General features: G+C 45.3%; 1 protein-coding gene across 1 annotated transcript; it reads right to left on the reverse strand.

Moving 5' to 3' along the window:
- Positions 1–899: 899 nt before the first annotated feature.
- Positions 900–15,455, reverse strand: LOC309883788 (mesothelin-like). Its single transcript, XM_082772150.1, has 22 exons — positions 15,383–15,455; positions 13,171–13,211; positions 12,556–12,577; positions 12,414–12,441; positions 11,390–11,561; positions 10,820–11,035; positions 10,544–10,714; positions 9,379–9,525; positions 9,176–9,225; positions 8,529–8,649; positions 8,124–8,209; positions 7,419–7,548; positions 7,097–7,287; positions 6,234–6,324; positions 5,581–5,692; positions 5,150–5,334; positions 4,236–4,382; positions 3,871–4,004; positions 3,072–3,199; positions 2,347–2,441; positions 1,560–1,749; positions 900–1,055 (listed from the first exon to the last, which is right to left on the reverse strand). Exons 1-22 carry the CDS (start codon positions 15,450–15,452, stop codon positions 961–963), a joined length of 2,622 nt encoding a protein of 873 aa, XP_082628276.1. The 5' UTR covers positions 15,453–15,455; the 3' UTR covers positions 900–960.
- Between the last annotated feature and the right edge of the window lie 7,565 nt (positions 15,456–23,020).

Below are 23,020 nucleotides of genomic sequence, written 5' to 3' on the forward strand. Positions count from 1 at the left end.
GAAATGTTGTTAAAAATGTAGGCTGCCTTACTTGGAATCCCACCCCCTTCCCTCCCAGCCTAGGTAGTGCCCCAGCACCACTGGATGCAGGCAATGAGGAAATGTCTCTTGCCACCCAGAGATCTGCAATGATGGACAGACCAGTCTCTCACATTCCTTTTCTGTAAACTGCAGACAATAAACATTTATAATGCCTTTGCAGGAAAAGAAAAAGGGATTTCAAGGGCTAGATTCTGACAAAGTACAGTTTGCACTAGGGCTTTTTCAGACAGAAATCCCCCATGAATGGAAAAAATATGCTGAAAGCCTTATACAAAATTCTTATGCCTGTCCCATGAGGAAGCTGAGAACAGACCCAGCCCTTAGATTTCAGCAGTCAGATTTTCAGATAGAAAACTATCACACCTGTCTGGACACTTAATTTGATCCAACACCTGCAGATACTACAGTGCAGGCAGTGCAAACGGAGAAAAGACAACAGACACTCATATTTTGCTTCTGGCATTTTTTACTTAGTTCCACCATTTCTTTACAACCAGCCGGAAAACTTTACTCCCACTCAGAGGTCCTGGCAGTGTCGAGAGATCAAGCTCTTTGAGAAATGTAATTGTTAACATGCAGAACAGCTGATTCGCTCACCCTTACACCCACCAGGGTTACACAATAAAATATTGATATTGGTTTTGTTGCAGCAGTATGGCTGGGTATTACCTGGGCTTGGTCTGTACAAAGGGAAAAAAAGATCCTGCTCTGAAGGGTCTGAAATCTTCCCTTCAGATGGAACACCTTTTTTTTTTTTTTTTTTTCCTATTGATTTGAAAGAGAAAAGCACCTAGCAATGAGCACCGGGCTACGTAGCAGTCGCCTGCTAGCACTGAGTCCCCCTTTGTCCCGCCGGCCTGCCTCAGAGCAGGTCACAGGCTGGTCCCCCTCATCTTGCTGCCTGCTGAGAGAAGGTTTTCAAGACAAGGCCATCGTCATCAGGAAACTGAGAAGCAGAGCAGGCAAGAGGTGGGCTGCCATAGCCACAGTGCCCAGAGCGGATGAGGATGGTGCTAGAGGAAAAAAGAGGGAGGCATCAGTGCAAAGAAACCAACAACTGAATCACTCCTCGTGGGGAGAAGATCCCTTTGTGCCACATCTGGGGAAGATCTTTGGCTTTCTGACTAGGGCTTTCTAACTGGTAAGCAGCCATCATCCTTGGCAGAACTGAATTTACTTCCCCCCCATGCTGGGAGGCGAAGGGAGCAGGTGAGCACTACCCAACGTTTTAGAGGGGCTGGGTGGCTGGGAAGTGACACGTGCCACTGGAAGGGGTCTGCAGTAGCCCAGACCAACGACACAGCTGAGAGCAGGACTAGAACTGCTTGGCAGTGCTGCCCAAAGCAACCATCTCAAGCAAGGTCCCTGATTCAGGGCCCGCGTCAGCTTGGTGCACACTCACTTCTCTTACAGACTACCAAAGGCACCCCATTTCCACAAGGCAGTGGTTTTCCTTCCTGTGGCCCCAAAATAAATATTTGAAGCGCGACGATCAGAGGCCCTAACATACTACGTACGCTGAAATTGAGGTGTGACGATGATTATGTAGCCTTCTTGTGTTCCCCCAGTGAGCCCAATGGCCAGTTTATCCAGTTCTGCCTGTTTCTGTCTTCGGACCCACTCCTGGATGGGAGACTTGTTCTGCCATTTCACCAGATCACGAATATTTACCCCCAGCAAGCCCTTAACTTCAGCAGGCGTCAGGCTCTAGGAGAAATCAAACAGCAAGACTTACAGCTGTAAAGGCAGAAATGGCAACAATACCTCTGATCAAGGAACTGGTGAAGTTTATATTAGCCCAAGTGTTAAGAACGAGAAAGACAAACTTCCAGTGAGTAGTTTCAGTTGGAATAATCTTGCCTCAGGTTAGGGGAATAAACACAGTGATTCTTCAAAGCCTCTTTCTGTTGTCCTCTCATGACACATCCCCTCGACCCACATGAGGGCCCCAGTCCTTGCCCAGGTCAGTACGCTTTCTTCTCAAATTGATGATATTACTGCTAATGCTCTTGTTGGAAGATTTGTCACATAGCTGTGTACTGTAGCCTAGTGGAAGGCTCCTACTACTACTCTGAGAGCTTGGACTAAAGAAATTCCCCAGTGAGATTGGGTAAGCATCCATGTATGACTCCAAATCAAACCTCTTCAGAAGTTCCAGGTTGGTTCTCCACTTTCCACTAGTCAATTATTACTCTGAATGTGATGGAATGACTCCAGATTTACACCAATGGACAATGCAACCAGAAACAACCCCTTAGCATGGCATACACGCAGGGAGTCAAACAACTTCAACATTCAGCTTACCATCAAAGAGTCTGTTCTTAACTTTGTCAAAGTATCAACATTCATGTTCACATTGTCCTTGCTTAGGGCTTTGAGATCCGCACCAGGAGCACCACCTGTGACCGAAAAGAGAATGTTTTATTCCAAGCATGGAGATCAGCCCTCAAATTAGCAGTGATGTGTATCTGTATAGACTGGAGCTACAGTGATGTCTTCTAAATTTATTAGGCTGGGGGTGCTAATGGAGTAAGTTCCAACTGAAAAAAAAAAAAAAGGATGCTAGTTCATTTTGCTGCAGGGTTTTATGATGTTAGCCATTAAATCAGTCTGCATCAAAGCCAGACGCTAGATGGGAGGGGGAAGAAGAGTTTACTCAGGCTGTGAATAAATTCTTGGGTTAACAGGGAAAATCTGATTTTTTTTGACATGGGGAATGGCTGTGAGATAAGCATTAAGCATGAGCAGCTGGATTTCCAGGGGTCCTAGCAGACTTTACCCATTCCAGAAGCCCAGAGTCTGATTTTCCCTGTGACAGTTGGGCAATTGATTTGGGGAATTTTAAGTCAGGTACAGATTCTTTCAATAATATTTAAGGCCACCTACAAGTTGGAAAAGGATGTAAACCCTCCAGAACATTTAACGGTTTGGCTTTGAAAATTCCCAAATCTTAAGATGGTATTTGATCCCCACTCAGCTTCTGGCTAAGACCCCCCTCTTTCCCTGTAAAAGATTGTTCTTTTACATACCTAGATATGGTTCAATGTGCGTATAGTAAGAAGATAAATAGTGCTGGTCTGAGAAAGCACGTTTTGCTTTAGCATATAAGATGTCTTTCGTAAACTGTGGACAGGATGAAAAATTCAGAGAAACCAGTCTGTAGAAAAATGAATATTTAGGAAGAGTTTTTATTATTTTCAATGTTAATAATTTTTGAACTATTCTGAGTATCTCTCTGGGCTTCTCTACACAGGACAGATTACCTCCTCTTCCATATAACCCCAGGTACTTCCCAGTAGATAGAAGAGGTATGGAGAGAAGCTAAATTAAAAAAAAATAATGACTCAGGCTACTGCTCAATGTGATATGTCTTCTAAGTAATGGTGGCTCTGATGGTGTAATGATAAGTTTGTGTGTTTGAAAAGATGTAGTTATTTAATTAATTTCATTTAGCAGTCTTTCAGATGAAAGTAAATGTCATCAACTCTGTTTTGCCTTTAGACAAAAGCATGCTTGCAAACCATGTTTTTTGTTGTCACCGATATGGTTTAGTGGAGGACTTGTTAGTGTTAGGTCAGAGGTTGGACTCGATGATCTTGAGGTCTCTTCCAACCTAGACCATTCTGTGATTCTGTGAAAAAAATTTTGATTGCAAATTGGAGCCCTTCCTGGCAGAATGGAGAACAGCAGGCTTTTAAACCCAGACACAAAGCACGTACTGAGTTGCTTCCTAGATTTTCTTTCACTGAGTGTAGAGAAACTTAACTGAACTTGCTGATGCAGAAGTGTTTTTGCAAGCAGCCAAGAGCATCACAATATTTGACTCACTTCAAGGTGTTGGAGTCTATCCTATTCAGCGAGGTTGCATTTAGAAGGCAAAAGTGTTTTCCATTAATTGCTTTCAGTGCAGTGGCGTTCAAGGGATTTCCCAAGGTAACATAACGTTCAATCAGTGCAATAGCCTAGGAACACAATTATTTTTTTTCAGAAGTTAATTTTAGCCAGAATCTATGGTTTCATCTTCAAAATTAAAACAAATGCAATAATTACACAATAAAAACAAAACGTTTTAAATCTACTTGTTTGGACTTCAAAGACGGACCAACCATCTTGGAAACCACTAAGCTGGTTCTAAACCAGCAGCTCCCAAACAAGGAAGCAAACCTAGGCAGGAAGCAAATTGAAATCCCCACCTGTTTATCTTTGGTCAGATTTTCTAGCAAGAAAGCCAGAGTGTTAGGTGAAGTTATCCTCCATCTTTTAATTTCCTCTGGGGTGGCAGAATCAAGGAAGGTGCCCAGTTTGGAGAGTAGACTGTCAGGATACCCATCAGGGTATGTCTGTGGAAAGACTGTTGTTATTGCTATGAATGCTCTTTGTCATGTCTATGCTCTTTGCAAGATTACTGTGGAAAAGCCTGAAAGGCCTGCAAGGAAGAAGAACCAAAGCCAGTGAGATTACTTGAGCACATCTGTCATGCATTTTTCTGTATGATAGTTCAGGCAAGCAGGCCCCAGGGAGGGAACAAAACCTGCAGCAATGCAAATTGACTCAACAGAGACATGAGTGGAGTTATACCTTGAAGTGGTGAAGACTAACCAAACACTGGACCAGCAGCACAGTCAGCAGATCAGAAGTGATTATTCCCCTCCATTTGGCTCTTGTGAGACCCCATCTAGGTACTACATCCAGTTTTGGACTCCCTGATACACTAAAGACTTTGACAAAGTCTAGCAAACACTAGGAAGTCTAGCAGAGGTCCATGCTGGAGCGGCGGGGCGGAGGAAGCTGGGTATTTCAATCTGAACAAGAGAAAGCTAGGAGAGGATTTAATTATCATCTTCAACTACTTACTGGGAAATTATAGGGAGAATGGTACCACAGTCTTCTCAGAGGTGTGTGGTGAAATGACAAGGGTCAACAAGCAATGAAAATTCTGAATAGGTATTAAGAAAAATCTATTTTCACAGTAAAGGTGGTCAAACATTGGAAGAGGAGTGCAGAGAGATGGTGGAGTTTCAGTCCATGGAGACACTGAAACTCAACTGAACAAGTCCCTGAGCAATCTTATCAATGGATAATTTGGCATCCTTCAGCCTGGCATTACCTGATCCAGATTCTCCTTTATCACAGCCAATTGCTCTTTACTGAAGGCATAGTTCAGGATTTGAGAGAGGTGATTCTCCAGAGAGACATTCTTCAGGCAAGCACGTAACTCTTCAGGTGTATACATAAGAGGCATCAGCTCATCGTTAAGAACTGTGTCTGTTATCTTCTTGTCATCTGGGCAACCTGTTGAAGAAAGTATTAAATATACTAACACCACTGCCCCTTGTTAAATCCTTTTGCTTCAAGCTTTGAGTGCTCTCCATAAAGATGGAGGTAGACAGGTATGCAGTCATTGCTCCATACTCCTCCTGGGCAACCTACCACCAACTATTTCATAGCTCAACTCAGACAAATTCAGGGAGTCCCACAGGCACTGGGGTCAACCCCAATACCAGGGGGTATGTTATGGATCAGAGAAGGTTCCCATACCACTAGCACGCTTGTGCCTAGCAGGCAGGAGTTCTTCAACAATGGTGGCCAGCTGTTCCCTTGACAAAGGCGAATCATGTGCAAAGTTTTTCAGCCAAAGAGTTAAAGCATTCTGCAAAGAAAGAGTTTCATCAGGAAGATTTTCCAATCTTGGCTATATCATCAGCATAATACGTGATTATTCACATGGATGAGAAGCCTAATTGTTGAGATACTATGGGCAGCTAGACTTCTGCTAGAAGTTTAGAGACCTTTCCTTGGTTTGCCATAGTGTAATTTCTAAATGCTTAAACTCTACCGTATTCCATGCCCTGTAAATGACTTTAACTCCTCACAAAGCTCTGTATATAGTTACTACTGCTTTCTACCTCTGGTCCTCTTCTGACAGTTATAGGAAGAAGATTACAGCGATCTGGGTTGGCATTTGCAGGCCATCTGACTTGATTAATCCTCACTTTTCACAGACCATCTGACCCCTTTGGCACCATGTTTTTAGATGAAGGCATACTAGTGAAAGCATGAACAACCACAGTCATTTCTACTGTGTTTCTATAGTATATTATATTAATATACTATATTTCTATAGTATTTTTACTATACTGCAGATCCTAGGAGTGCTTCCCAAACTCCTCACACCCCTATGAGTAACCCACCTTGGGGATCTTCTGCAAGATGCTGTGATCAAATATGGGAATCAACCCACCGAGCTCATTTAAGGTAGAAGCTGACCACACTGAAGGAGGCCTGCATACAAAAATTAGTAAGGATTAGCTTTCAAGGATTAAAAAAAAAATAATAATAAAAAAATAAATAAAAAGGAACTTAAAAGCTGCCAGCATTATGCCTTTATAATATTTTAAGTTAAGAAAGTAGAAGATTTATATCTTGAAACTTCTCAATCACTTCCTGTTACACCAACCTTCATTCCAGTGGAGCAGAAGCAACTGTTAGTAACATGAATAGGGCAGCTGTATAATAAAATGGCATTTAACAAACACAATATTTTCTTAAGCATGAAAACCAAAGATTATCTACTGCTTACTATTGCCCGTTCAGTGCCAAGATCTTAGATCATTTGACACAGGAAGGAAAATATTTTGCCTCTTTGGACAATGTGTCTTAGAGACAGCAAGGAACTTATTAAGCATCTGGCAGTTTAGGAGGTGGAAACAGAATGTTTTCTGAAAACCATCAGGTGGCAAACAGCTAGAGCCCATCTGTGTTCATCAGGACTATCTCAGATAAGTTTGGTTAGTGAAAAACAAACCACAAAAATGGTTTGATAACTACTGCAGGTGAGACAGAAATAACTATATATTTTTCAGTTGAATTCCAGGCTAATTTTTCAACTGAAAGAAGTTCAGATAAAACAAAGTAAAACGCCCAATGTGAAATTTAAAACAAATTATTCAAGTTTATGATCAAGCTGGTCAGCTGGAGTTCACTTAGGTATCAACAGGACAAGGGTTTTGTTTTAGGGAAGTATTTTACAGATGCCAAGAAGACAAATGCATACCCAAACGTAGTGTTACCACTGCTGATCACACTCTTAATAGCCTCTTCTTGATCAGGTAGGAAAGATGCACACTGGCTTAACTGCTCCAGCAAATTCTCACCAGAACTTCTAATGTATTCTTCACCCAGGTCACAGACCAGATGACCCAGAATCTCTGCATTTTCCTCATTCACTTGTGTTCCAGAAATTTTCTAAAGCAATACAAGACGGAGGCATTAAATAGAACTGGATACCATTGTAGAAGAGCATTCTTGGTCTTGTTGACAGCTGACAACCCCAGACTCTCCACGGCTTTGAGCAGAGTTGTCCCCTGACCACATACCAGACATGCTAGAGCTTCCAACAGCAGCTGTTTTCGCTCAGACGAGTCTCTTTGCAGAAGATCAAGATTGGCTTTCCCAACACTAGCAAAGTACTGCCTGCAGCTTCCTGTTGCTGCGTAGTCTGAAGGACTAGAAAGACAAACACTCTGTGAATTCTGCTGGGCGAGATCAAACAGTTGGTCAGCTCTGTTCAATATAATGTCTTCCACACACATGGTCTTAACTCTATGCAGTTTCTTCTCAAAGACTGAAGTCCACATTTTTCAAAAACTCGTTTTCAGCTTAAGGACTCTATTGTGAGACTCAGTTAAAAGTGTTCAAGATTTGGATACAGAACCACAGCGGATAGCTACTGGAACAAAGAAATCCACTCCACTGTCTATTTCATCTGATGCTGTAAGGGAAAAGCCCCCTCAGAGAGGATAAAAAATACTAAAAAGCCATAGTGGTTTCACATCAAGGCAGAAATATCTAAAAAGAGCTTCATTCTGTTTTACCAGTACAAAGGATGATTAAATCTGAAAGGACCTTAAAACTGTTTTGAAAGCTTTCCACAGTATGATTTTTTTTTTCTGTAAGGATGCCTGAACAAATTGGAAATGAATGTCAAACATGAGTTAGTCATTACCAGCCAGTTTATAAAGTCATGCCTTTTTTTCCCACCAATGCCTAACACAACAACATGAAAACCACAGCCCATTTACCTTAAAAATAGCAACAGGTCTTTTGGATAGCTATCTAAATCCTTGGGAATCCCATGCAGCGTCACCATCTTCACTAAGCAACTCAGCTGAAAGGATAACAGAGTTTATATCAGAGAAAGAGAACAGCATGGAAACAAGAAAAAAATAAATATAAAGATTTTACCCCACTCTAAAGAAAGAAATAAAAAGACAGAAATTGGAGATTTTGGTTCCTGAGACAACTAGCCAACTGGGTTTTGCCTTTGCCTCTCCCTGAAGAAATTCAAAACAGTGTGATCGAGACCCAAGACCAGTTACATTTGTTCTAGTCCCTTAAGCTGAAAGCATTCTTGTTCTTGCTGAACAATCCTGATTGATATCTCCATTGCAATATCAAATGCAGCATTTTGGAACACAGGAACTGACCTGGTCTTCTCCTAGCTGGACATTCTTCTTCTTCATGACTTTGGCCAGCTGCTGAACTCTTTCTGTTCCTATTTCATTGGCAACTGCACATGTGTAGCCTTGGAGAACTGACTGGGAAAGCCTGTACATTTACAGAAAGCAAATCAGAGGTGCAAGAACTTCAGGAGAAACGTCAATTATAATCTCCTGTATATAACATGACAAATATGACAAGCATAAACCTCTCCCATCCTTAAATCTTAATGCTCTCCAATCTCCATCTACTCAAAATTGCTAGTCTTGCATTTTGTAGGAGACCAAAGAGCCATCACTGCTTGAATAAACATAATCTGGAGACTTTCCACACCAAGCTGTACTGCTGTGCCCTGATGTACAAGATCAGTCTCCTCTACTTGCTTTTAGTACATGCCACACGTCAAAACTGAAATAAAGCCTTGTGTTAGAAAGCAAGTCTGGCTTACAGGCACGTTTTGCAGTTAAAACCCTGTAGGCCTTGGTGCTATGTGCCTGTGTTTGTGTTTGAATGGTATTTTCCAATCTCTTGCTACAGATTAAAAATGATGAGGCAGCCATTTGTGACAAAGGCAATATGGATAACACCAAGCAAAGCAAGCAAGGAGAACAGAAGGAGAGTAAGAAAACACTACCTGCTGAAGTCAGGCTCTCTCTTTATCACATCACTGAAAAACATGGCAGCCTGTGGAGCAAAGCCAGATTGACAGTGGTTTACCATGCTCTTCTGCAATATTCACCTGTATTTTCAAACAGATTTGCAGAGCGGTCCCACAGCTCTGCAATGTCCAAGGCTGACACTGAGGGATGAGAAGGACACCAGCTGCTAGCATTTTACCTGTTCTCGGGTCCACGTTTTTCTGTTGAGATCTTCAATGCTGGGCTTCTCATCCTCAAAAACAAGCAATGATTTTGGGATGTAGCTAGCCAGAGCATCAGGGATAAGTTTAACCAACTCAGCAGGGTTGCTTACACTGGAAGAAATCTTAAAACAAACAAACAAATAAACCATACGTATATTCACATATATACATAAAAATAAGCAATTCTAAAATAATTTCTGTTGAAGAAATGAAAATTTGGAAAGAGGCCAGGGGAATTCCTCTCTTGATCATCTGGGCATTTGTCAAAGACCTAATACGAAATATTTCCTGTTTGACACATGCATCAGACTAGGAGAGCTGCATGGAGCTAGCAGTTGAGGCTCTGATGAAAGGGGATGATTCTGTCTCTATCACTTCCCCGGCTCCTGGCTTTATGCCCTAAAACCCTTTAGTAGGTCAGAAAGGAGAGACACTTCTTCCCTCTCTGACAACCCAAACAACACCTCAACTCCAGAAGGCACGTTGCAGAGCAATCCTTTGGTGGAGATGTTATTTCCCTAAGGCATCACACACAACCCTGACAGCCCCGTTGCCCCAGCACATGCTACAGGCTATACCAAACACGGGTCAGTGGCTTTCCTACAGAAGGGAGAACGAATAACAACAAATTCAAATGCTGCACATGCAACTTGAAGGTTAAAGTCATGGCTGGGAAAAGTGGGAAAAGAAGTCCAAGACCTGTACAGTCACACAGGGAAATGGTATAGTGCATTGCTAGAGTCTGTCCTAAAAGGGGCTTCCTGAGAGCAGCCTTCACTTCTCACACAGTCTCACCCCGAACCATGGCAATAACCTTTCCCTGACAGCATCTTATCAAGTCAGTGGGGAGTAGTTTCTAGGTATACCCTGTAGAAAAACTCTCTCTCCTGCCCCAGGCCCTAAGAGGCTTGGCAGGTCACGCTGGCTGGCAGCCAAGGACATCTACATGGGTCCAGGGATAGGGACGTGGGATGCCTGTCCTGCTGCACACTCCGGTTAGCAATGACAAATACCCCCGAGGGAATGCCGTGTGTGTGTGCAGGTATGTGCCAATGCCTGGCCCCAGGTAACCAGTGTTCTTGGCTGTGAGTCATGGGAGCTTTGCTAATTTGTGACGTCCATAGAGAAAAACAATTTCACCATTTCCACAAATGTCCTTTTCAGAGCAGAGGGCAGGGTCACCAACTGCTGGACAAACTCAGGCAACTTAATGGCTTCCAGGATCACTTCTGGAGGGAGACTTCGAAGCATGCTGCTGCTGAGGCCAGCCACCAAGCTCCCCAGCTTTGCCAGGCTCTGTCCATCTGAAATCTGAAGGGTAATACATGCAGGCATGAGTACACAAAGGGCCAAAGATCATTTGTGCAACTAGCTATACTGGGTGTAAGGTGCATTTCTGGACCTCAACCTTTGTACCTGATAGCCAGAGCGGAGCAGTTTATTGATAATAGCACTGGACTGGTCAGCATTCCAGCCACGAACTTCTCCCAGGGCAGGAAGAGATGCTTCAAGGTCTTCATCACTTATTTTATTTTCGATGTCGGATACGGACAGCCCAACAGCAACCTGGCCCAATTCACGCAGGATTGCAGGAGTGAAATGCTCAAACTTGCTCACCAAAGAAGATGCAACCTGAAGAGGTCCCAAACATACAGAAAAGAAAGTCAGAAGAATAATGAGATGAGCCTATTGGATCCTACAAGCTTTGGATGTCTTAAATCACTGGGTTTTCTGCCTCAAATTTGTGTGATGGTGCCTGTGAACGGACTGCCTCTATCACTGAGATTTGCAGATCATAAAGCACCAGCCAGACACCATAATAATAAATTAAAAATAAATTTAAAAAAAAATAAACAAAACAAACAAAAAAAAACACCAAGGTGAGCTCTGGGAGCTTATAAGTGAGGCACAAGAGTTGAATCCTCAATTCTCAAAACTACTGTCTAGCTGTATGAAGAACTGCGGTGAGGCTGGACAGCAGGTTACCTGCAGTTCCTCTGTTGTCAGGAAGGAGGGAGCTCGCTCTCCGTTTATTCCTCTGTGTGTCACTTTCAACGGGCAGTTCTTGGTGATCCTGTGAGCCAAGCTTAAAGCATCATCTCTGCTCAGGTTGCTCACTGCAGAGGGGCTCAGGTAGCAAACAAATTTGTCTGGGAGACTGCAGGTGGGAGAGAAGGGGGAGAGGTTACCAGTCTGATAGGCAGTGACTCTGATTTTTCCTCTTTTTTTCCAGAGGATGCTCTTTCCCAGTGCATATTTCCCCTGATTCTTTTTAGCTCTGATGATGCTCCTGCTTACAGCGAGCACAGCTGTGCCACGCAGAACTGCCCAGCTGCAGGATGTGCAGTTGGTCATTCGCTGGTGAATGGCTCTGCAAGGCAATCCCTTCTCAGTGATTCTCATTTCTCACTGAATATTTATTCATTCAGATACCTGCAGCAGGAACAGCCATTTGCTACCCTCCAGGAAAGGGTCCGGCCCACCCGTTAATGCCAGGCAGCCTTAACGAGGCACAGCCCAAAAAAAACGAATGAAGAAGAGCAAACAAACAACCCCAATAATAAGAATCATTAGCTGGCACCATTTGGGAGCAGGGAGAAAGTCCCTGTAAACTGTTTACCCTTAGGTAGAAACCAAATTAAATGAAGGTTTGAAGCTGACCTGTCTGTGCCCTAGGCCCCCATCACCAGCCAAGCCAAGCTCAGCACTGATGCCAAGGTTCTTGGAGCAGTAAATCCCCCCTGTGAGAAGCTGTCTTGCACATCAGGGACTTGCCCTGCCTTTCTTTGCCCTGCACAGACACTGAGCCCCAGGAAACCATTTTCCCTTTGCAATTCAAGCCAGCAAAACAAGGGCTCTCCCTGCCCACAGGCATCTCTGGGATTCTGCAGGGAGGAAGGTGCTACACCAGGCTTCAGAGGCTTCCTGCCACCCAAAGTGACATCCCCAACAAACCAGTAACACTCCCCAGGGAAATGGTGCCAAGGTAATTTGCTGATGGTTCACATACCTTTTCACTGAAGCACACACGGTAGTTTCTGATTTCCCAAAAAGAGAGAGAGAGAGACAAAGATAAAGGCACTGTGATAGGAAAATGTATACAGAGCTATGTTTGAATCTACTGTAGGGAAGTTACTTGGTAAGAAACTCACCATTGACAGGGGAGCTGGAGCACTGATCAGGGAGAAAGAGAGAAAAGAGATACCAGTGTAACTACAGAGTGATGTTAACGCAGCGTTATTTGTGATCATTTCATACAGAGAAGCATGGACACTACAAACATTTGTACTTTTATCTGGCCTGAAAACACACAAATGCCTACATCTGAAGCTCCTATCCTGACATGTTAGGTAGTCGCCATCTGCAAAGTTGATATAACTACTGCTTTTTTATATTAAACAGCCAGAACATTCAGGGTTATGCAAGTCCTCCCATCACTCTGGCAGCAGGCCCATGGGACGGACTGCTCTCAAGATCTGAGTGTGGTCAGTAATCCAACACCACCTTCCCTGCAGCATCTAGTGATGTGCGTGTGCTGCAGCCCTGCACAGACCTGGAGAAGCCATCCCCACTGCTCAGCACTTTGGAGACACCACCCAGGGGAAGGGCAGTTAGCACCCACCTCCCTCACAACACCCTTAATTTGGTTTGTGGCAGCTGATGCCCAACAATGCCCTGCTGTCAGGAGAAACCGCACTGACCACCAACCCCCACGTGCTTTCCAAGCAAGGACATGGGTGACACTTCAAACACAGAGTTTGCCTTACCAGGTATGTCTCAGCAGAAGCTGTATCAGCTGCCAGCCAACCTGGAAGACAACGTGGTGTGATTTAGCAGCAAATGCAGGACAGAGGGCTCATTCTCAGTCCAACCCCCAAATGGCTTAATAGGTCCTGAACCTCACTCATCTCCCTGCATTATTCTGTTCTTCATTCTGGACACAGTATTTCACAGAATCATTTCTGTCAGCTGTGGCCAAGCCTCTGTTGTTTTTCACACACCTCTCCTGCTAAGTCCTTCACTGGATTAAAACACTCCAGTGCTGCAGGACTGCACAGGGAGCAGGCAGTGCCCATGTGTGTCAGCCCTAAGAGTTCAGCAGGGATTTACTAAAATAAACCAACCTGTCACTGCTGGCTCTCAGCAGGTCCGTGCAAGCTCTCCACTACCCTACACTTTGTTTCCCAACAACTTCACTACTCCACACATTGTTCCCAAAGTAAACTTACATCTCCCCTCCCAATACCATGAAGTTCAAAATATGGTGAAATGTGAGCTTAGAAACCAAACCAGCATGGACAAACTCAATTCTCCTTGGCATTACTATTATTTACTTCAGATTAGAAGCCTGCCAAGCTCAGCATCTCTTGTGTACAGAAAAAAAAGATTAAGGCAGGGACTTCCATTGGTTTGTGACAGGACAGAACAAGTGTCTGCAATAAATGCCACATGAAACCAGAGGCAGTGAGAGGGAGAAGACAATGGTTTAAGCTCCTGAGGTTACACTGCAGGGCTGACAGGCCCAATTTGGGTGGTGCTGAGTCACTGCCAAGTCGTTTTTGTCCATGTACTTCTCACACAGGAGCGTTCTCCCTTCTGGGAAGAGAGAGAAGATCCCCAAATGCTAATGTGCTTCATGGTGTCATGACCTGTGGTTCCTCCACACCCTATGGCTAAAAGCCTAGGCTGTGCAAGACCAGGACAGTCCCAGTCAAACCCGTGGTAATATTTGGGCACAAATCAATGGGATGGGAGACCCTCATCACTGAGCTGTGATGGGGAAGGGGGAGGAGATGGAAGGCAGTGGCGTACTGGGTGTGAATGAGTTCTCCATACAATGGCCCATATTAACAAAGGGATTGTAAAACAGCTTGTAGGGATGGATTAGAGGAGTCCCTAATTAGTGTAACAGCTTTTTTGATTACTACTTGCTACACCTTCTGAATCGTTTAATTAATAGGGAACTGCCACTAAGTAACAGGCAAAGGAACCATACCCATAGGTGGCCAGGTGCGTTCCTCTAATCCTAATATACATTAGATTTACTCCTAGATAATGTCCCAGAGGAGTTCCCGAAGTAACCAAGAGCTCAGTGCCAGAGGCCATGCTTCCCTGCTTGCAGACGGAGCTGGGACTGTTTCCACCCATAATAATCACTTCCTCCTCACCTCAGGATCGGACCTTGGAAAAATAAAGCCAAGCCCTCTGGCCCCAGTCTTGGAAAGGTCTTGCACATATGTTTATCTTTAAGCACAGAAATCGTCCCGTTGACCTGTAAGAGCAATGCTCAGAGATCCGTGTGGGAAAGGAGGAAGAGGAAGATTGGCTCCTCGTTCTGCAAGACCAGGGAGGCCCCCAGTTCACTACCACAACAATCCTAATTCTATGTAAGGGCTACAGACTCCTCTTGTGTCATGAATCATCAAAGATTTGTGTTCATTGCTCTGGAAACAAAGCCTTTCCAGAACACTGATGTCACTCCTGTGCCTCATTAGTGCCCAGGCATGGCAGCCGTAAGGGACAGGACCAGTTTCGTCCCCCACAGGCATTACTGACCTGCCAGTCTTAAAAACAATTGCATTAAGAGCCATTAACAAGCAGTTATGTAGAAGAAGTGCACAAGCATGTAGTAGAAGTGCACAAGCAACATGTGCACTTCTACTGGGCAGAGACTTCTCTCCCTGTACAAGATGTCAATATAAAATTGGAAAATCAGATTTTCATCAGGGTTTCCCAGAGACACCTGCATATTCCAGTAGAAGGAGCAGAAACTAATTGCTAATTTGCTACAGGAACTAATATATTTTGGTTCACAGACACAATAATAAGCAGGACTAAAGGCTGGGGATTTCAAGCAACCACCTAAATAACATTCAGTGGCATTTCAGCACAATCTTCCCTTTTGAGGGCTATCTCAGCTTCAGCTGTTTGTGAGGAAAATCCTCCCAGGACACCCGTCACCCTCACGGTAATACTCACCAACCAAAAGGAAGAAGCCAAGCCGCGGGAGCAAAGGCAACATTTCTGCAGAGGTCTTTAGGGTGTCCATGCACACAAGGAATCACCTTATTTCAGCCAAGAAAAATCAAACATGAATAATACTTAACTATAAAAATAAAAATAGGAGAGTTGAAAGGTGGTTGTTCAAATAACTATCTTGCAAACAATCTTACACATATCAACACACTTCACAAAACCTATCTGAAACTGGATCCAAAGCACACAAAACTACTGAGGGTCTGCTAAGTCTGGCAAAACACTTCATTGCATGAGATAATTCAGATAGTTAAGCTAGATTCCTCTCCGGGAGAAGACAGTATCAGTTTGCAGAGCCCTGCTTGGAGGATTACTGGTGGCACTCACCTTCCAGCTGCTGGTTGCTGCGTCCTCAGTGCGCAGGTCTCCAGTTGTAGAGGGCTGCTTTTGACTGAGCAAACCAGGGTGTGTCTCCAGCTTCTCAAAACTACATCTGAAATTACAGGATGGGTTTGGAGCGCTGGACACACCTGTAAGTCCTTGAAGATGCAAATGCTCAACAGTACAAATAAATGTGCTATTTGTTAATGCTTGCCATTCCCTAGGACACCACAGGGAACGCCGAGCCCACAGAGAGGCTGCGTGGAGGGACAAGAGCAGTGAATAGATGCATTCCTTCCTTGCCCTGCATAGGATTCATTTGCCATTCACAACCATCTTACAGCTCCAGAATTGTACTCCCTGAGATCCCTGTCTCCCTATCACCAGAAACGTGCCAAGTTCCTCCAACACGACATTACAGGCTTTCCAATCCTGCAGGCTGCTCTACTCCAAGAAGTAAACAACGTTCTTTTTAAAGAGCTTGCATTTGGTTATAAGGGATCTTTATGCATGCAGAGGAATGTCGTGACGGGTTTGCCCCGCTCTTTTGGCAGAACAACACACGATGGGATTCCCCACGACGTCCCCAGGACGGCGCATCAGCATCCAGGGGAATCAACTTGACTGAACTTGTGTTCTCTCCCAGCTAAAGGTCAGCTTGTAAGGAAAATGAGACCTGCTGCAGATTCTAACAAGGAATGGACATTAACTTTTCTTTCATCTAGTTCCGACTTCATTTCTCTGACCCTCAGAACCGAGTCCTCAAGCCACTACAAAATTGCCCACAGTACCTCTCTCGATTTCTCTGGATGCAGATGAGTAATTCTGTGTACTCAGAATTGAAAAAATCTTTGTTTGGTCATTTTATCGATGCCTTTCAAGAGAAGTTTGAAAAGCCAGTTGTGTCCCAAACTCCGGCTTGTCCCATCATGCCCACCTACAGCTCAGGTGTCTGTGGCAACACAGAGAAAAGCTGGTGTTGACTCAAGGCACGTACCCAAACCCCTGCTCCCTCCCCACTCCCAGCTTTCTTAGCACACTTAACATGTTTATCAGCTATTTTGAAACTATTATAAGAATACTGATTCACACTTGTGGTTTGTCTGACTCAGAAGTCCAAAGGATGCCAAACGTGAAAGCAACTCTCATCGGCACCCATCTAAGCTACCTCTAGCTATGTAAACTTGAAACACGTAATTTTATAAATAGTCAGGTTCATGGATTCCCAGTTCAAAGCAAGAAGACTTCTCCAGAAAATCCAAATGAAGTCTCTTTGAGATGGATGGAAGAACCTTTAATCAGGCTTCAAATACCACCGCTTTTTGTGCTTTTTGGAACGACAGCATTGTGAGCAGGCTGGCCAGGAAGGGGGGGCAGATAGGCACGTGTTGCTCTGGAGCCCTGGTCATGCTGCTGGAGAACTGCAGGTCCACAAAAGAGTCCACGAAGAAAGCAACGAAGAGCACGTGGCACAGCATGCCTCCGCCATCTGCAGCCAGACCCACGGCTCTTCACCAGGGTATCAGGAGGTGAATCAGAAAAACAGGGAAGAGCTGAAAAGCAGAAAAATCAACAGTGAGCCTCGGCCGCGGATGAGGAAAAGAGGGGAGGGGGGCAACGCAGAGGGTCAGGATTTTCTGCTTGTGTTAGTCAGGAAATCATGCATACCTAAAAAGTGTGCAGAGCACCCTCCCTTCTGGGGAGAGAAACTAAAGTTCACAAAGGCAAGGAGGAACTTTCATCTGTAAACAAACTTATTTTTCTTAACTGTGTTCACAAGGTGGCTGAGCAGAAGTATCCATTACCTGGCATTTGTGTTCATACCGAAGAAAAAGATTATTACACAGGATAAGGCTGGAGATGATTTGTGGTATTGTATCTGCTCAAGTAAGAGTAAATAAGCGCTGCAACCTCCTGAAATAGGCTTCCAGCTAGAGGGTTTGGGCTGTGATGCCACCTCCAGCCACACCACTCCGTAGCACTGGATCAGTTGGGTCTGTAGCAGGTTTTCCTGCACCTTCTAGATGCCAGCCTGCCCCAGCCTGGGACACAGCCACAGAAACGCAGGAGGCTCAGCACTGCTTTCAGAGCAGGAGAAATCCCTCTGGTGGATGGCCAGAGAGGAGAACATCACAACCTCTCACAAAGTGACGTGACTCTAGAAAAGCAGATTTTATGCCATAATTCCATGATAACCTTCATGCTAACCAGAGAGGACGTGGTCTAGGAGCTTCACTCCTAAAATATTCTCAGCAACACGCAGCAATTCAGATAGCAACTGTGACTAAGGAAGAATTTGCAGCCCGCACCCAGGCAGACAAGTCTTTCAGGGGACAGAGCCTAGCACACCCTCCGCTACCACCTCCCCTGAAGCAGAGCTCTCCCTGTCATTAATTTCATTTGCACCACGTTCCCTTCCTAAGCCCTGCTTTCCCCACCCTCTATGAACCTTCCTCATTTCGCAGCATCAGTCCTCTCAGGTCTCTTGCAAACAGAGGGGAACACAGCGTACGCGGTGGTAAAACTCCCTCTTGGTGGGAGACAACCAGAGATCTCCTCTTGCCCAAGAAGCAAAGAGCTGGAAGAGGTCTCAGCCCTCCCCTTGCACCATGGTGTAACTGCAAATACCTGGGCTGACTGAGGTGCATCCAGGCTGCCATTGCATAGGCATGTGAGGAGGATTTTGGAGCTCTCCTGTGAAAACAACCACTTCTAGCTCGCTGCAATTACTGTGGAGACCTCCTTCTGCCTTCTCTTCCCTCTTGCATTCTTCCCTCTCTGTTTCTTGAGATGGAAAATAATCCAGTGCCTTCATGTCACCTCCCTCTCTTCCCAAGTGCATGAATTTCCCTGCGACAGCACGTGGGGAGTGTAGCCCAGCTTTGCATCCTGACCTCTCATCGCTCACGCTGAAGGGTAAGGGCAGGAGGGAAGTCAATGAAATCTGCAGAGGGTGGGCAGGAGTGGGCCAGGTCTAAGCTGCAGTTTGTGCCATGGAGGAATGAGTCGGCACCTTGAAAACCCTCTTCTCACCCGGCCTGACCCTACGTGTGCAGCATCAAGTGCAGTTCTTCAACACCAAATGGTACAACTGGTTGCCGAGGTGTTCCTGCCATGGTAAGCCAGGTGTGGCAACAGGCAGTAAATCTCCCTCGATCCCAGCTCCACCATGCATGCCACACACCCCGTTCAGCCCAAAATCATTGGACTTCCCCATAATTTTCATGACAGGGCCTTTGCACTCTCCCAGAAAAGCCAGGGCTCCCATCGGTTCGGTCCTGCACCCCGGGGCAGCAGGGCCAGGGCAGCCGATCGATGCTCGCCCCACAGGTGAATCCCCATCAGACAGGTCAGAAGGTGGCAGGCACTACAGCAGCTTTTAGGAAGATCTCCAAGATCTGTCTCTTCTGGACAGAGAACCAGAAAGTAAGGTGGATAAGGTTAAGTCTCAGCTTAGAGCAAATCTCTTTGGCAGGGCAAGGAAAGGCCCAGCTTGCTGTAAGAGTCGGGTGAGCAGTGGGAATCCCTTGCAAAGGGCTGTGTCTGGAATTGACAGAAGGGATAAAGACAGAAGTGATGCAAAGCCTGTGGCCTAAGGTATAAACAGATCAAAGCCCACAAAAGTGGTGTTATAACACAGTCATCACTTGCACTTAGCCCTTCTGTTATCCTCCCTGTACAGATCTCAGGCTTACTGGGACTTGGCACACAAAGGAAGACTCCCCAGTAATTGAACTAAGCCCCTGTGAAACCTCTCCTCTGCTTATCTCTCTAGAAGTGCAAACAAGGAAATAGTGCTAAATAAACGTCCACATCTGAGAACTGTGATTTCATTGATAACAAACCAGGTATTGCTCCATTGCTCACTGTTTCCACTGCAGAACTGTCCTGCCCTCGCTCCTGCAGCCCTGGACCACAACTGCTATGGCTCCTTACAGAAAAGAAAGTCAAGGGGCCTCTCAAAACGTTTGTCAGAACATCTCCTGGCTTAGTAGTGGATCAGACTTAAAGCACTTTGCCTGGAGCAATCTTGCAGGTCAGCAGCCTGAAAGGTTCTGGGTAAGGGCATTTTTTTGAGAGCTCTGTCTTGCAGGTAGCCTATGAATAAGGCTTTCCACTTGAATATGCTGTTGGTCAGTGATGGTAAGAAGAGAGCTTTAGCATAATTAGGCAGCTATGATGTCTGGCATCACAGCCGTTGCAGCACAGAACGTTTTGGCCCATTTTGGCTCCATAGCCACCTTTCAATGGATTCAAAAGGACCAAGCAGAGGCAGCTCAGACTTGAGAAGGAGCTGACCCTTCACACAGGCAAATAAATTGCACGGCTTTGTCTCAGTAGGTGGCAGATGCTAGAAGTAACCACTGGTTCAGAAAGCAACTGTACAAAAGCTCTCCATTCAGACCTATTCCAAATGCAAGTGTGGTTTTGAATTGACAGGGCTGATTCTTATCTCAGAGATCTTCAGAAGAATGCGTAAGCACACAGGTCACATCCAGCTATGCGACTTGGTATTGCGTAGCTGCTTGTTAAATGTCAGCTAGAGATTTTTATAAACAAGGCAGTATTTCGCTCAATACACAGCTTGGCTCACTTCTGCTTGCTTAAGCTTTCAGTTACAAGTAGGGAGCATGAAAATAAACATCATTGGCTTTGAGATGTCACTGTGCCCACACCTACACATGCCAGTGGGGTCAAAGAACCTGACTGAGGGTTGGTGTCTGACATCTCAAGCAAGTCAGTTGATCCTCCCTCCCTACACTAACAAACCTTTACTTAAGGCTCTTTCTAAGTTGTGAAGGACAAGAAAGGGAGTTGAGGGTCTCAGAGACCTGCCTACCATCAGACACGTGGGCTCCTTGGCTGCCTCAGGACTAAAACTCAGTCCTGATCTGTTCCCACTGCACTAACTTCACAGCAAACCCTGCTCTGGCCGCTTTGCACTGCCAGAGCTATTCTCTGCACACTGCTAAAGGAAGTATCACGGAGACTAATAAAAAAAGGCCAAACAGTATCAAATATCAGTTTATAGCTAGAAGTACAACTGAACCTCCATGCTAACACCTTGCTAGAAGTTTACACAAGAGATTTTGCTTATTTTCTACCTCCCTTTCTTCCTTATAATCACATTTGTGTTGCATGAACTCAAAAACCACCTCTATCTAACACTCAGACCTCCTGAATTAAAAGCTTAAGAAAGCTAAAAAAAGAAGTACTCAGAAGTCTGATTTTCCTCTCTCTCAGCAAGGTTTCTGTTTCTGTTGGTGACTGACTGGCTGCTCTAGAGAGAAGTGGTGTTTAGCACTCCCCTAACCCTACCAGTTCAGCACTCCCCTAATCCTACCAGTTGGTTCAGCTGCCCATCAGGTCTTAGAGACTCTCCTGACACATCAGCAGCCAGAAGCAGGACCAGGTTTCAGGTAAGTGACATTTCTGGAATTACATTTTGGCAGGAGGAGGCTCAGAGCTGACAAACGCTCCGAGGAGCCCAGCCCAGCTCAGGAAGACGCAGGCTGTTACGACACCGACCCCTCAGCCATCAGTTCTGGCTGCACCATGGTGCTCAAGGCACTAGAAATATTTGCCATCCAGCACTCTGGCAAAGTGCTACTTGCGTCGGCTGCTGTGCCAGGTTCTCACAACTCCCATGTCTTTTGTGTGAGCGGGTCCTCCCAAAGCACATGCCTTCTGTAGTGCCATGCATAGAAGTATTCCCACAGTGAGTGCCTCTACCCATTTTGCCCTGCCGTGAGTATCATCAGCACTTGGACATCTCTAGTATGCACTTGAGCATAGCAAAAAATAGCTATAATTGACAGGCACTCCTTATTCTCAAGGACAAAGAAGCTCTGTATTTCATAGCTTCAAGAAACTGGTCTCCTGTATGAGTCAGCTGCCTGCTAAAAATCTTCATGTGTTCTTAGTTGCTTCCCCTTACAACAAGGCTGACACCTTGCGATGTAGCAGGGCAGCCTAACCTCCCTCCCTTCTTTATATATACATGTAAACACTCAGATATACATGCACAGGTGTGTACACAGTCACCTACAGACGGTGACACCACACACAGCCCTAAAAGAGAGGGGAAAAAGAGAGAGCCTGCCAAGTGAAAGTCAGAGATCCCACTCAGACTGGAAAGCCTAACTCAGTCTGTAGCATGACCAAAAACCATTCCTCAATCTCCCTAAAGCCCATCAGCCAAAGGCCCATAGCGTTAAAAACCCTTTTAAAGTAACTTCTCATCCCCATGTAGCACCTCGCAGCGCCCTGCAAGGGATTTATTTCAGCTCCCAGTCTCCTGCCTTGTCGTGCCCCCTGCAGTGAGTGCTCTGTAAGGCAGGCTAGGGAGCCTTCATCCCTTTATGCTGCATGTATGTGTCTGATGAAAAGCCACGGGGCAAGGGCTAGATATAAATTATTTGGCATTTTACCCTTAGCCATGAAACCAGCTGACAGGAACGGAGTTCAACTGGATTAGCTCCTTCTCTGTGTTGCTCAGGCACAGACACAGCTCTGTTCATAGCAAGACCATCACAGCCCCTCAGCCATCCTGGTGCTAACTGGGAACGAGGAAGAGTCTCTCCAGTGCCTTCCTAGAGGACTTCAACACTTCTGTCCTGAAGGTGAGTAATCCAAGTGACTGCCTGCAATGATCAAGTCCTCGGGAGCACAGCAGGTCAGAGGTGAACTCTCAGGCTTTGAACTCCGGGAACCTCACGGCCAGACATAAAGTCAGTCTGGAAGACGAGTCAGAAAGGAGTTCCTCCTGCTCCAGCATGATTTGATCTCAGTCCAGCCCTTACTCTGGCTTAGCTTCTGTGCACAGACCAGTGTAAAAAAGGTTCTTCCTCAGAGGAACTTTGGGAAGCACACCCACCAGCCCAGCCTAGAGCCAGGAGGTAAACAGCAAGGGCTTCGCTATTGCTGATCTGTGGTGACTTAACGACTAACAAAAAGCTTTGGACCAGGCGCCTAAGCTTGTTAACATCCATTAAAACATGTGTATGTGAATGAGAAAGACCTTCTCCTGCTTGTCCTAGCTGTGCTGAGCTGAGGCTCTTCATAAAATAAGTTAAGAATAAGTTAAGCAGAGCAGCCTGAGCCTGCCCCAGCCTTACTTTACACATAGCATGACCACTCAGCTGACTGCCGTAACAAAAGCAGCGGCTGTGGGAGTGTAAGAGAGAGGAAATCCAAGCACCTGGCTTGCTTTGTTGTCCAACTCTGCTGACAAAAGAAAACCTGAAGTGCCAAGGTCAA

The sequence above is a fragment of the Aythya marila genome (genome assembly GCF_965140915.1).
Source record: "Aythya marila genome assembly, chromosome: 15".
NCBI classification, from domain to species: Eukaryota; Metazoa; Chordata; class Aves; order Anseriformes; family Anatidae; genus Aythya; species Aythya marila.

Bases quoted from the DNA above. Each gene is read 5' to 3' on its own strand.
- LOC309883788 (XM_082772150.1), bottom strand. From the start codon at position 15,452: ATGGACACCCTAAAGACCTCTGCAGAAATGTTGCCTTTGCTCCCGCGG. The intron at 11,562-12,413 runs GTATGTGAACCA...TCCCACCTGCAG, and splicing joins GTGTGTGCTTCAGTGAAAAG to TCTCCCAGACAAATTTGTTT. The intron at 2,442-3,071 runs GTATGTAAAAGA...TTTCGGTCACAG, and splicing joins GCACATTGAACCATATCTAG to GTGGTGCTCCTGGTGCGGAT.